The 12,876-nt window shown below is 39.7% G+C and overlaps 1 protein-coding gene across 4 annotated transcripts in view; it reads right to left on the bottom strand.

Annotated features, from left to right (window-relative positions):
• Positions 1–867: 867 nt before the first annotated feature.
• The window catches only part of LOC148846338 (Haloacid dehalogenase-like hydrolase (HAD) superfamily protein), a 101,914-nt gene continuing 89,905 nt past the window's right edge, over positions 868–12,876 (bottom strand). For 3 of the 4 annotated variants that reach the window (XR_016102130.1, XM_088954255.1, XM_088954254.1), the window contains one exon: positions 868–1,273. Coding sequence is in view for 2 of the 4 variants with exons in the window: in XM_088954255.1 (XP_088810381.1) it covers positions 1,171–1,273 (103 nt within the window). In the remaining 2 variants the exon portion in view is untranslated. The remainder of the gene's footprint in view (positions 1,274–12,876) is intronic. The other variant, XR_016102131.1, reaches the window with a different exon arrangement.

Here is a 12,876-nt window from a genome sequence, read left to right as displayed (position 1 = left end):
GTTGTTGGCGGTTCCGAACGAAGCCAGGATGAAGAAATAATGGTTGTCCGAAGCCAAGGACGATCTTCGATGAAACCAGTGACGGAGAAATCTTGGCTGTTTGATCTATAAAAACTCAAGCTTCTCCTATTTTGATCTATAGAAACCTCAAGCTCCGTTTCAGATTTCTCTGTTATCAATTCATCTGTTCACTCCGTTTCAGATTTCTTTTAAAACCCATTAAAAGATGATCTCCCGTTTCGGATTTCTCCGTTTATCATTCATCTGTTCACTCGATTAGATCTTGGCTGTTCTTGGCGGTTCCGCCGAAGCCAAGGAGGTTCTCCCATTAGATTTTTAAAACCCATTAAAAGACTAATATTGGGCAGATTGTACCTCTCAACAATTAACCGGAACTGATTAGATCTTTTAAAAAGAAGTAATGAAGAAAGCCTTTGAGGATGTTGGAACTGAGCTTCACCGGAACTGAGATCTATTCTGCACGCTAGCTACGTCGGAAGCCTTTGAGTTTCAGAATGTCGGAAATGAAGAAAGCTTCCAGACGAGACTGAGAGGAGACCAAGGATGGTGGAAGTTTTATGATTTTTTAATAAATATATAATGAAAAGTTAATGGATATAGAGTTAGTCAATTGTCAAAACAGTAAAAATAGTGTTAATTAATTTTCAAACAATAAGAATATACCTATTCAATTAGCTAAACCAGGTAGTTCAAAAAATTTACCTAAATATTAAATGGTTGCCTGTAGTTGCAAGTCTAACAAGAACTGCCCATAAAGAAAATGGACCGACTCTAAAATTATTGAGAATGGCACATGCTGATATCAATGCAAACTTGCAAAGAGAACACCGAAACCAAACAGGAAAATTTAGATATGAATTGTCCTTTCGTTTTAAATATTTTTTGGGAAACATGAAATGGATTGTCTAAGTAGTATAACAAATGTAACAGAAATGTCCAAAACAATAAAGTCTACAATGTGTTTCATCAAATATTAAGAAAAACCATAGTACAGTAATTTTTTTTTTCTTTTTTTTTTGGGTTTAACAATACAAAAGAAATATGTAGCCTATCTTCATGATCCGCCACCTATAAGATCATTATCTCGCAGCTTCAAAACTAACAAGAACACTGGGCATGCATTCGCAATGTACAAGTATTTCTTGAGACTTACAGCCATCTCTTCTGGCGCAGTTTGGAGATTGTAAGGTCTGCCCCTCCAAACCCATCCATGACAGAACTTGCTGAAGGGAATTCAGCCCTAGATGTCGAACTATGATGAATGTAATTAAATTAGTAAACAAATATTTATAAGAAAAGAAATAATAAATTCCCATTTGAAAAGCATCTACCATATTCATAGATAACAGATTCCACTGGGATACATACAACACCACATGTTTACAAAAGAATGATTCCAACAAAAGAAGGCAAAAAGATGACCTTTCTTTTTGTTGACAATAAAACTGATCACTCAAAACAAATAGAGAAGACACCAACTTACCAAGACCATGATTCTCAAAGTGGAGACCCCTAATGCAATGAGGATTTTAGGGAGTTTTATTAGAAAAAATGGGTAGATTGATTGTAGAATATTGGGGTCAAATCTCATCATTTGGTCAAATGGGCAAGATTCACCTATTCTAAGAAGGCTAGACAGATTTCTTTTTAATGGTGAATAGGAGGAGCTCTGCTCAGATATGGTGCAGAAAATGTTATCACTCTCCATGTTATCTCGGTGGCTTTAGTAGTTCGAACCAGAGGAATAAGAAGAAGAAGAAGAAAAGAAACAGTTGACCCTGATAGCATAAACCCTATCAGCCGACCCTAATATGAATTAGCCTCTAATTAGTTGTACAAAGACTAAATTGCCCCACACTTAAGTATGGGACAGAAAGTCTCTATTAAAACTATCACATAAGCACATAACTTAACAGAAATCAAATGACTAATCTACCCTTATTCGGCTAGCTCTAACACTCCCCCTCAAGCTGGAGAACATATGTCATATAATCCCAGTTTGTTACATATATAATTCACTCTCCCGGAGCTTAAGCCTTTTGTAAACAAATCTACCCATTGATCACCTGAGCCCACATGCTCTATGCTTATCTCTCCAGTAAAGACCTTCTCCCTCACAAAGTGGCAATCAATCTCTATGTGCTTTGTTCTCTCATGAAAAACATGGTTAGATGAGATGTGGAGTGTAGCTTGATTGTCACAGTACAATTTCATAGGTCTATCCATGGAGAATCCGATTTCTTGTAGGAGATTTCTCAGCCATACTAATTCACATGTAATGTGTGCCATGGCTCTGTATTCGGCTTCGCACTGCTCCTTGTCACAACCGTCTACTTCTTACTCTTCCATGTCACAAGATTTCCTTCAAGAAATGTGCAGTAACCTGTAGTAGATTTTCTATCAAACACAGAGCCTGCCCAATCTCCATCTGTATACCCAATTACTTCAAGTCTTCCTCCTGGTTTGTACAATAATCCACAGTTTGGAGCTCCCTTCAGGTACCTTACAATTCTGAGAACTGCATCCCAATGAGGTATCTGAGGGTTTTGCATAAATTGGCTCACCACACTGACTGCAAAGGAGATGTCTGGTCTCGTGATAGTCAAATAGTTCAGCTTCCCCACTAACCGTCTATTCCCCTGTATCACTGCTCAACTTCGCATTTGGCTCCATGGGAGTTTCAGACGGTTTTGCACCTAACAGTCCTGTTTCATCCAACAGATCAAGAACATAGTTTCTTTGGCACAGGTTTACACCTTTTTTTGATCTAGCAACTTCTATACCCAAGAAATACTTCAATGTCCCAAAGTCTTTTGTTTGAAAATGGTTTTGCAGAAAGACCTTTAGTTTATCGATCCTCAATTTGTCACTACCAGTTATGACAATATCATCGACATAGACCACTAATAAAATCTTTCTAGCTTCTGAATCATAACTAAACACCGAGTGGTCAACCTGACATTGTTTCATTCCAAAATTCTTCACCACTTCACTAAACTTCCCAAACCAAGCACGAGGCGATTGTTTCAACCCATAAATTGCCTTTTTCAATCTGCACACCTTACCATCCTCCCCTTGAGCAACAAACCCAGGTGGTTGCTCCATATATACCTCCTCCATAAGGTCACCATGAAGAAAGGCATTTTTAATGTCAAGTTGAAACAAGGGCTAATCATACATAACTGCTAGGGAAATTAAGACACGGACAGAGCCAATCTTAGCCACTAGAGAGAATGTCTCCATATAATCCACCCCATACAACTATGAATAACCTTTGGCAACAAGTCTGGCCTTCAAACGCTTCACACTACCATCTGACAAGTATTTAACAGTATACACCCATTTATAACCCACAACATACTTACCAGGAGGAAGAGTAGTGAGCTCCCACGTTTGAGTATGCTGAAGGGCAGAGAGTTCCTCCTCCATTGCTTGCCACCACCCAGGTGAGCTAAGAGCCTATTGGGCATTCTTAGGTATAAAAATAGATGACAATAGTGAAACAAATTGTCGATGTGAAGCGAAAAGACGAAAGACTGAAACAAAATTGAAAATGGGATGGAGGGTACAACTACGTTTACCTTTTCGTAAAGCAATGGGAAGATCAAGTCCTGAAGTTTCAAGGACAGGAGCAGCAATAAGATCCACAAACAAGGTAGAAGCTGGAGGAGGAGCCAGTGTCTGTCGATGAGTATACACGTGCCGGATCGGTGGTCGTTCAGTAGGGATCTGCACTAGAGGAGGTGAAGGGTCAACCCCAACTGGAACAACTGAAACAAAATCACGGACTAGAAGAGGAAGAGGAAGCAAAGGTGGACATATGATGCTTCAGGTCTTGAGAAGAAGGGGACAGACTAAAAAAATGTGACATTAGGACAGACATAACACTTCCGAGTAATGGGATTGTAACACTTATAACCTTTTTGAGTTCAAGAGTAGCCAAGAAAGACACACTTAATAGAGCGTGCATCCAGCTTGTCTATCCCAAGACTCAGATTGTGAACAAAGCACATACAGCCAAAGATGCGGGGTGTTAATGGAAAGGGAGACAATGTGGGGAACAAAATAGGAAAGGGAGACCGACCATGAAGAATGAAGGAGGGCACCCAATTAATAAGGAAACACGTAGTAAGTATAACATCACTCCAAAATCGTTTAGGAACACTCATATGATGAAGAATAGACCGAGCAATTTCAAGGAGATGACGGTTTTTTCGTTCAGCCACTCCATTTTGTTGAGGAATGGATGCACATGAAGTTTGATGAATGATGCCATGCTGTTTTAAATACTGTTGAAAGGAAGTAAGAAATTATTCACGACCGTTATCTGAATGAGGAACTTTGATTGGAATACCAAATTGTGTTCGTATATCAGTATGGAATTTTTGAAAAATGGAAAATAATTCACTTATTTCTTTCGTTAAATAAATCCATGTCATCCTTAAACAATAATCAACAAAAGTGACAAAATACTTGTAACCATTATAAGACTATTTTAATTGGACCCCAAACATCTGAATGAACCAAAGCAAAATGACTCAACATACGACTATCAACTCTAGGATTGAAGGGAACCCAAAAATGTTTCCCATACTGACACGACTCACACTGTAAAAACAACAAATGACTCAAAGACGGAAGTAGTATCTTGAGTGCCTTGAGAGATGGATATCCCATTCGACAATTCCAGTGTAGAGGAGTGAGTGAAGTCTGAAGTGCAACTGACGATCCACCACCGTCAAGGTAATACAATCCACCAGCCTCATGCCCCCCCCAATCTTCTTCCCCGTCTTGAGATCTTGAAAAATACAAAATGAAGGGAAAAATATAATATAGCAATTAAGAATCTTAGTTAATTTACTAACAGACATAAGATTGAATGGAAACTTAGGGACATATAGAACAGATGATAAAGAAAGAGAAGTCGTGTCAACATTACCAACACCATAGATGGGAGAAGAGGAACCGTTGGCAAGAGTAACAGTTTGAGATGTGAAAATTTCAGAGAGGGAAGAGAACACACTTGGAGTCCTGGTCATGTGATCAGAGGCTCCAGAGTCAATAATCCAAGGAGAGGGTTTGGATGCCAGACAAGCTATACCTGAGTGGGCAAGGGTGGCTATAGTATGTTGTGAAGTAGCCTGGAGGAACCTCTCATACTCATCGCGTGGTACACTTACCATCTCCTTCCCGGAAATAGATGTAGATGTGGAAGGTGTTAGATCTGCCTGTTGGTTATCACTGACATTAACCCCACCAGCTACTACATGATTAGCCCATGTAGAAAGAGGGCCATGGAGATCATAACAGAAATTCACCGAATGTCCGTCTTTGCCACAATGGGTACACTTCCTTGTAGAGTTACTTTTTCCTTTACTACGACGTCCCCCTGAGTTACGACCATCACCACAGCCAAATACGAAACCACCATGACCTCCTCGGGAGGCATGTCCTCCCCCTCTAGTACCACATCCACCTCCTTTGGCTATCATAAATGCTGATCTATCAGACTGTGTGGGATTCTCTGTAGATCCCAAAGAAATCCTACGAAGTTGTGTAAAAAATTCCCCAAGTGTAGGAAGATTAGAGCCTCCCAATATTTGGGCCCTAACTAGTTCATATTCTGATTTCAACCCCACTGAGAACCCAGTGACATCTAGTTGTTCCCTCTATTGTTGTTGAACCTTAAAATCTGGAGTGAGGGGATGCTAGTCATTGAGTTCATTTATGAGGTTATTCATACTAGCATAGTACTCTTCTAGGATTTTATTCCCTTGCTACAGATCGAAATACTCCTGATAGAGCTGATATATCCTTGTAGTATTATCTTGCCCAGAATAAAGCTTCTTGGCATCTTCCCATATGTCCTTAGTTGTATCTAAAAACATAAAGTTGGTACTTATTTTGGGTTCCTTACTATTCCATAACCATGTCATGATTTGGGCATCTTCCTGTTCCCAGTCATCAAACCTTGGAGAGTCAACTGATGGTTTATCTTCCTTCACGTGTTTCACTTTCCTCTTTGCCTTGAGGAAAACTTCCACTGACTTGGCCCATGGCACATAATTATCACCATTAAGTTTAATGGAGGTCATCTGCACACCCAAATAATCGGAGGGGATCATCACACTCGGTTTCTGATCACTAGAACTATCTCTCGTTGTTGCCATTATGTCTCCCCCACTGCTATCTCTAATGCTGAACTCTCAGTCACCAACCAAATAATACAGCAGCCAAGGCAACACTACAACAGTCTCTAAACTCAGGTGATAGGTTCACAACAAGTCACCATTGTGCACAAACTACCATTCAGATTAAGAACAAAAGGTAAACAACATTCAGACAACACCGACAAAGCTAAAAATTGATGTAGGCGATTCGGCAATTCCTTCCAACCCAAAAAAAAAACAACTTTTGTTCTTGCTCACACCACTACTGATTACACATAGCCATAAATCACCACTACAGTAACCCTTACACCATTTGGTCACTTTAAACAAAGCCTGTTCATGGGCCTTTTGCCAAGAACCAAGGCTACAAATAACCTAGTTCTTTAAGTTATGATCAGTCCGAGCAGATTTTTGAGGGTTTTCCAACACAGAAACACCAACAACACAAAAGAAAAGGATAACCAATCTTGATGGAGAGCTTCAGTTGACAATCCACTTATTTCTGGAGTTATTCTCTTGAAAGACAATCACGTTCTGAGCAGAGAAAGAGAGGCCGAAGTGTTCTTAGACCTAGGTCGAGTCTGTGTTCTCCATTTGCAGTCCAGAGAGAAGAAAAAGAAGTCACGAACAAAAAGGAGCAACAGTCACGAGCAGAGATTTAAAGAGCAACGTCCTGCTCTGATACCATGTTATCTCAATGGCTTTAGCAGTTCGAGCTAGAGGAAGAAGAAGAAGAAGAAGAAGAAGAAAAAGAAGAAGAAGAAGAAAAGGAGCAGTCGAATCTGATAGCAGAAACCCTATCAGTCGACCCTAATATGAATTAGCCTCTAATTAGTTGTACAAAGACTAAACTGCCCCCCACTTAAGTATGGAATAGAAAATCTCTATTAAAACTGCCACAGAAGCACATAACTTAACAGAAATAAAATGACTAATCTACCCTTATTCGGCTAGCTCTAACACTCCATTTTAGATCACAAACCCATTATTCTGAGAAACTTTAACAAGTTGGATGGCCCTAAGCCTTTCAGGTTTGAGAACATGTAGGTTGTAGCTGGGGAATAGTGAAAGAAAAGTGGAGAAATTATTATTTTGAAGGGCAGGATATATCATAATGAGGAAGTTAATGTATTTAAGAGAGGACTTAAAAAGTTTGGAATAAGGAGGTTTTCAGGAATACCTCAGCTCAAAAATCAGAAATTCTTAGAAATATAGTTGAATTGGAGAGATCGAAGGAGGGTGATATCTTATCAAGAGAAGGAACTATTAAGGAGGGAATTAAAAGATGTAATTCATAGGAAGTAATGTGGAGGAAGAAATCAAGGGCATTATGGCTAAAGGACGGAGATAAGAATGCACCTTTCCTCCATTCATTGACTAGAAACAGGAGAAGAAATTTCATCTTCAGGGTGGAGGAAGAAGGTAAAGTCATTGATGATCTAAAGGAAATTGAGGAAGGGTGGGAGATGGGGGAGGGGATAAAGGATTGGCTGGACAGAGAATATTCTGAAAGGGGATATAATGAAGGGTCACAAAGATGACAAGGCTCTGGATCCAGATCGGTTTAATCTCTCATTCTCTAAAAGCCGTTGGAAAATTCTAAAAGGGGTATAATGGCAATGTTGGAGGAAAATTGGCAGGAAAAGTTGATTGAGAAGAGTGCAAATGCAATATTTATTTCCCTCGTTCCCAAGTGGAGGGAACTTGTAAATGAAAGACTTCAGACCAATTAGTTTGACTTCAAGCCCTTACAAGATTATTCCAAAGGTTTTGTCTAGAAAATTAAGAATAGTGCTGCTTGAGATTATGGGACTTACTCAAATGGCTTTTGTGGAAGGCAACCAATTCTAGATGGAGTGATGATAGCAAGTGAATGTATGGACACAAGTATAAAAAGTGGCAGGTAGCGGCTGATTTTGCAAACTTGACATTGAAAAGGCATTATGATCATGTTTCGAGGGTTTCAAAGCAGCTAGAGATGGAGTTTCTGTCACTCATCATCACTCATCTTCAAATTAATGAAATGTTTGATGATTGGAGTGGGCTACATTTCACAGAATCTCCAAGAAATTGGGGGAGTTCCCGTTTATGTATTTGGGACTCCCAATTGGTGCAAAGGCTTCTATTTCACTAACGTGGCAATTGATGCTGGATAGAATAGATCAAAGATGTATTATTTGTCATTGTTAAAAGTTTCTTCTTCTATGGCAAGCTCAATAGAAAAGATGCAAAGAGAGTTTTTGTGGGTAATTGAAGGGATTGAAAAGAAATTTTATTTGGTTAAATGGGACAAGTTATGTAGGGATAAGAATGATGGGGTTTGGGAATTAGAAAGATGAAGCTTTTCAATAAGGTGTTTTGGAGGAAATGGTTGTGGAGGTTTGGGAATGAGAGGAAGGATTTGTGGGAAAGGGTGGTGATCTCAAGCAAGGAGTGATTGGGTTCGGGTGGGATTCCAGGGAAGTTTAAGTCCCCCTTTGGAGTATTATGTGCTTTCAAACAGCTTTCCTTAATTGTATCTTTTGAGTTGGAGATGGCTCAGCAATAAAATTTTTGGAATATGCTTGGTTGGGGTTTGGAAAGTTATGTGATCATTGTCCATATTTGTTCAGGATGGGTAAGAAAAACAGTTTGGTAGTAGAGAACTTTGAAGTTGGTGCCCAAAATTCAGAAGATCTCTTTTAGATTGGGAAATATGGAAATGTGTGGAATTACTCTCAAAATTACAATCAGTTGAAGTGCGATTGGAAAGGAAAGACTCAAGAAGATGGAAAGAATCCATAAATGATTTGTTTTCAGTCAAATCATTCTACAAGGATATGCTAAGGAATGAAATAAAAAGATCTGAGATTAAAGGGGGTTTCGGGTAATCCCATCCCTCCAAGGAAAGACGCTTTTGCTTGGTTAGTTGCTTTGGACAGTATCAAAAAGATCCAGCTTGTTACAAATATGATCCATCCTAGACTGACCTATACTTTTAGTGAATAGGTTAGCAAGTTGATCTTCTGACTTGACGTACGAGGTAGCAATATCACCACTTGCCACCTTCTCTCTCACAAAATGGCAGTTAACTTCCGTATGTTTAGGCTGTTATTAGTGTCTTTTCTCTGTTAAGTTGTAATCAGGGGTACCCCTGTAATTTTCCTCTTATTTTTAACACCCTAGTAAATAAGTCAGTGAGGGTGTCGCCACTGACATCTTTTGGCAAATATTCTTCTCTTTTCCTCTGCTGTCTCTCCTCTCTTCTTCCTTCTACATTTTAGATGGTATCAGAGCAAGTTTGACAGGAGTTTGAGGCTCAAGTGGATATTTCTTCTCTTCTCTGTTTTCACTGGAAAAGACTAAAACTTTCAAGATCTGAAAAGGATCTGATCGGGTAAGGACTAAGGAGTTTTTCTTTTTGGTTGTAAGACCCAAAGGCTGATTGTTTGGGTGTTTCTCTCTTATCCTGTGATGTGGTTTTGAGTTTGTGGAGAGGTAGCTCTCAGTTTTTTGCTGGTTGTGGTATGAGATCCATTCGGCTGTGTGGGGTGCCTTGTTTTATGGATCAACCACCAAGTTCCAACCTTCTGATTTTATCTTTGTGGAAGGAATTCTGTGTCTTCCTCCTGCTAGAAAGTGTGCTGTTAGCAGACAAACAGATCTGTTTGCAGCTTTTCTATTGAGTTGGTGCTGTTTTTATCTTTTCATACAAGTATTAAGTGTGGTTGTTACATTTGTTGTGTTTGGGAAATGTCTAGAGATGATTCAGCCATATCCAAATTCACTGGAAGTCAGAATATGGTCAGTCCAGGGGCTCAAAGTTGGGGTTTCTCTGTAGCTATTACTGTTCTTGATGGATTAAATTATTTGGAGTGGTCGAAAAGTGCTAAACTGTATGTGGGATAAAGAGGAAAGCTTGGATATTTGTCTGGTGAGTTCCTCAACCCACAGAGGCTAGTTCAGCTCATGAAAAGTGGGGAAAAACAGTTATTTGATTGTCTTGGCTCATAATCTCTGTTAAAAGGCTGTCATCGGTTCGCCTTTAGTGCCGCAATGGCACTTTTGTAATTTTACTTTATTTTTTTATCACCCTAATGTAAATACCAATGCTGGCGATGCCAGTACAACTTTTTGGCTTTCAATCCTCTCTTCTCTTCTCTCCTCTCCACTCCTTTTTCTTTTCTCTTGCTGCTTTCTACTTATTTTTTTCAGGTTAATATGGTATCAGAGCAGGTTTGTTAGGCCAGAAAACAAGATAGATCAAGTGTTTCTTTCTTTTTTGCTCTATTTTTCTTGGAGAAGCTAGAGAATACAAATCGGACTGGTCTGAGGAAGATTTTCAGGCATTTTTCTCTTCCTTTCTTAGTCGTGTACCAAGAAAAAACTTCTGTAACAGGTTAGTGTGTTTGATGTGAAGGGTTTAGAACCTGCTTTCAATCTTTTTTGCGGATCCTGTGATCCTTATGGTGTGTTTGTAGGTCAGGGGATGACCTGTACTTGCTGTAACAGCAGTAAAGTAAATGTTTGGTGAGTGTAGGTCCAGATCTGTCCTGGGTGGTGATTGTTCCACTTTTATTTGATGCTGTATATGCATTTCCAGCAGCTGTACTCTGTGAACTGGAGAAATTACCCTAATTTAGTGCTGGACTGTGTGGTCTGGAAAAAATTAATCTTTTCAGTCAAAATGGGCTGAGTGAGGGGATGGATTTGAACTTCCCTATGGCTGTATTCCCCTAGATGGGCTTAATTACCTAGAATGGTCGAAGGGGATCGACTAAGTAGAAATCACTATTTGCTGATTCAGTCAAGTTTCTTGTGAAAGGAAAGAGGGGGAAGATGAAGATTTCAGCAATAGAGAAGGAAGGAGAAGAAAAGAGTAGGAGGTCAACCAGGATTGTGAAAGTTAACCCTAGCCGCCTACCTCTCATTATATTTATATTTAACTTAAAGATGAGATATTACAAGGATGCCCTTAGTAGGGCGGCTACTAAAAGCTGAACAGTCACAACTTAAAAAAAAAAAAAAACTAATGGGCCTAAGGCCCAACAACTTCCTAACTAAATAAAAACAAACCGGACCACTCAACACTCCCTCTCAAGTTGGGAGTAAATGTCACACATTCCCAACTTGCGTAGATCATGCTCCAGCTTGTTCTTTGCAACACCTTTTGTAAGAACATCAGCGAGCTGTAGATCAGAAGCAATGTATGGAAGACAAACTTCTCCAGAAATTACCCTTTTTCTGATAAAATGTCTATCCACTTCAATGTGCTTAGTTTGGTGATGTTTGACTGGGTAATGGTCAATGTTAATTGCTGCCTGGTTATCACAGTATAGCATCATGGGTTCTTCTGCTTGTACACCAATTTCTTCTAACAGAGAACGGATCTAGAGAAGTTTTGAAACTCCATGTGCCATGGCCCTGTATTCGGCTTCAGCACTTGACCTTGCCACCACTGTTTGTTTCTTACTCTTCCATGAGACTAGGTTACCCCCAACTAGGGTGCACACTCTTGAAGTTGATCTCCTGTCATCAAGGCATCCTGCCCCAATCTGCATCTGTATAAGCCTCTAGTTTCAACTGTCCATGATCAGTAAACAATATGCCTCTGCCAGGGTGTCCCTTCAGATAAGCAAGAATCCTGTCAACTGCCTCCCAATGCTGGACTCGTGGAGCATGCATGTATTGACTTACTACACTCACTGCATTGGAGATGTCTGTTCTTGTCATACACAAGTATAGCAGCCAACCCACAAGTCTCTGATATCTCCCAATGTCCTTTACTGGTTCACCTTCTGATGCATTGATTTTATGGTTCTGATCAATAGGGGTGCTGATTGCCTTTGTTCCAAGCTTCCCTGTCTCTTGAAGAAGGTCCAAGACATATTTCCTTTGAGAGATAAAAATTCCATGTTTCGATCTTGCAACTTCAATGCCTAAGAAGTATCTCAGTTCTCAAAGATCCTTAAATTCAAATTCTTTATGTAGGTTCCTTTTCAGACTATCAATCTCACTCAGATCATTCCTGATGACAACAATATCATCCACATAAACAATTAGGACTGACAACAAAGATCCCCTACGCTTCACAAACAAAGTATGATCGAATTGAGTCTGATTGTAGCCAAAAGCAATCAAGGCCTTACTGAATCTATCAAACCATGCTCTGGGAGATTGTTTCAAGCCATAGAGTGACTTCTTAAGCCTGCATACCTTTCCCTTTTCAATATCATTGTAAAAACTAGTAGGAAGATCCATATACACTTCTTCTTGCAGACCCCCATTTAGGAAAGCGTTCTTCACATCAATTTGAAACAAGGGCCAAGAATATGAGGCAGGAAGAGAAAGAAGTATCCGAACGGAGGTCATCTTTGCAACTAGCGCAAAGGTCTCTAAGTAATCAATGCCATAGGTCTGTGTGTACCCTTTTGCAACAAGTCTTGCCTTGTACCTTTCTATACTTCCATATGCCCTATATTTTACTATGTAAACCCATCTGCATCCAACTGTTTCCTTGCCTTCTGATTGGTCCACAATGTCTCATGTCTGATTCTTAATCAAAGCCTCCATCTCTTCTTGCATAGCTGTCTTCCACTCAGGTTTGGAGAGAGCCTCACTAACACCCTTGGGTATAGACACTGAATCAAGAGAGGAGAGAAAAGCATGGTATGAAGGAGAAAGTTCACCGTAAGATAAGTACTGT

This window comes from Nelumbo lutea, chromosome 7 (assembly GCF_056320005.1).
Source record: "Nelumbo lutea isolate HS-2025 chromosome 7, American lotus-T2T, whole genome shotgun sequence".
Lineage (NCBI taxonomy): Eukaryota > Viridiplantae > Streptophyta > Magnoliopsida > Proteales > Nelumbonaceae > Nelumbo > Nelumbo lutea.
This window is presented reverse-complemented; position numbering and strand designations above follow the sequence as displayed.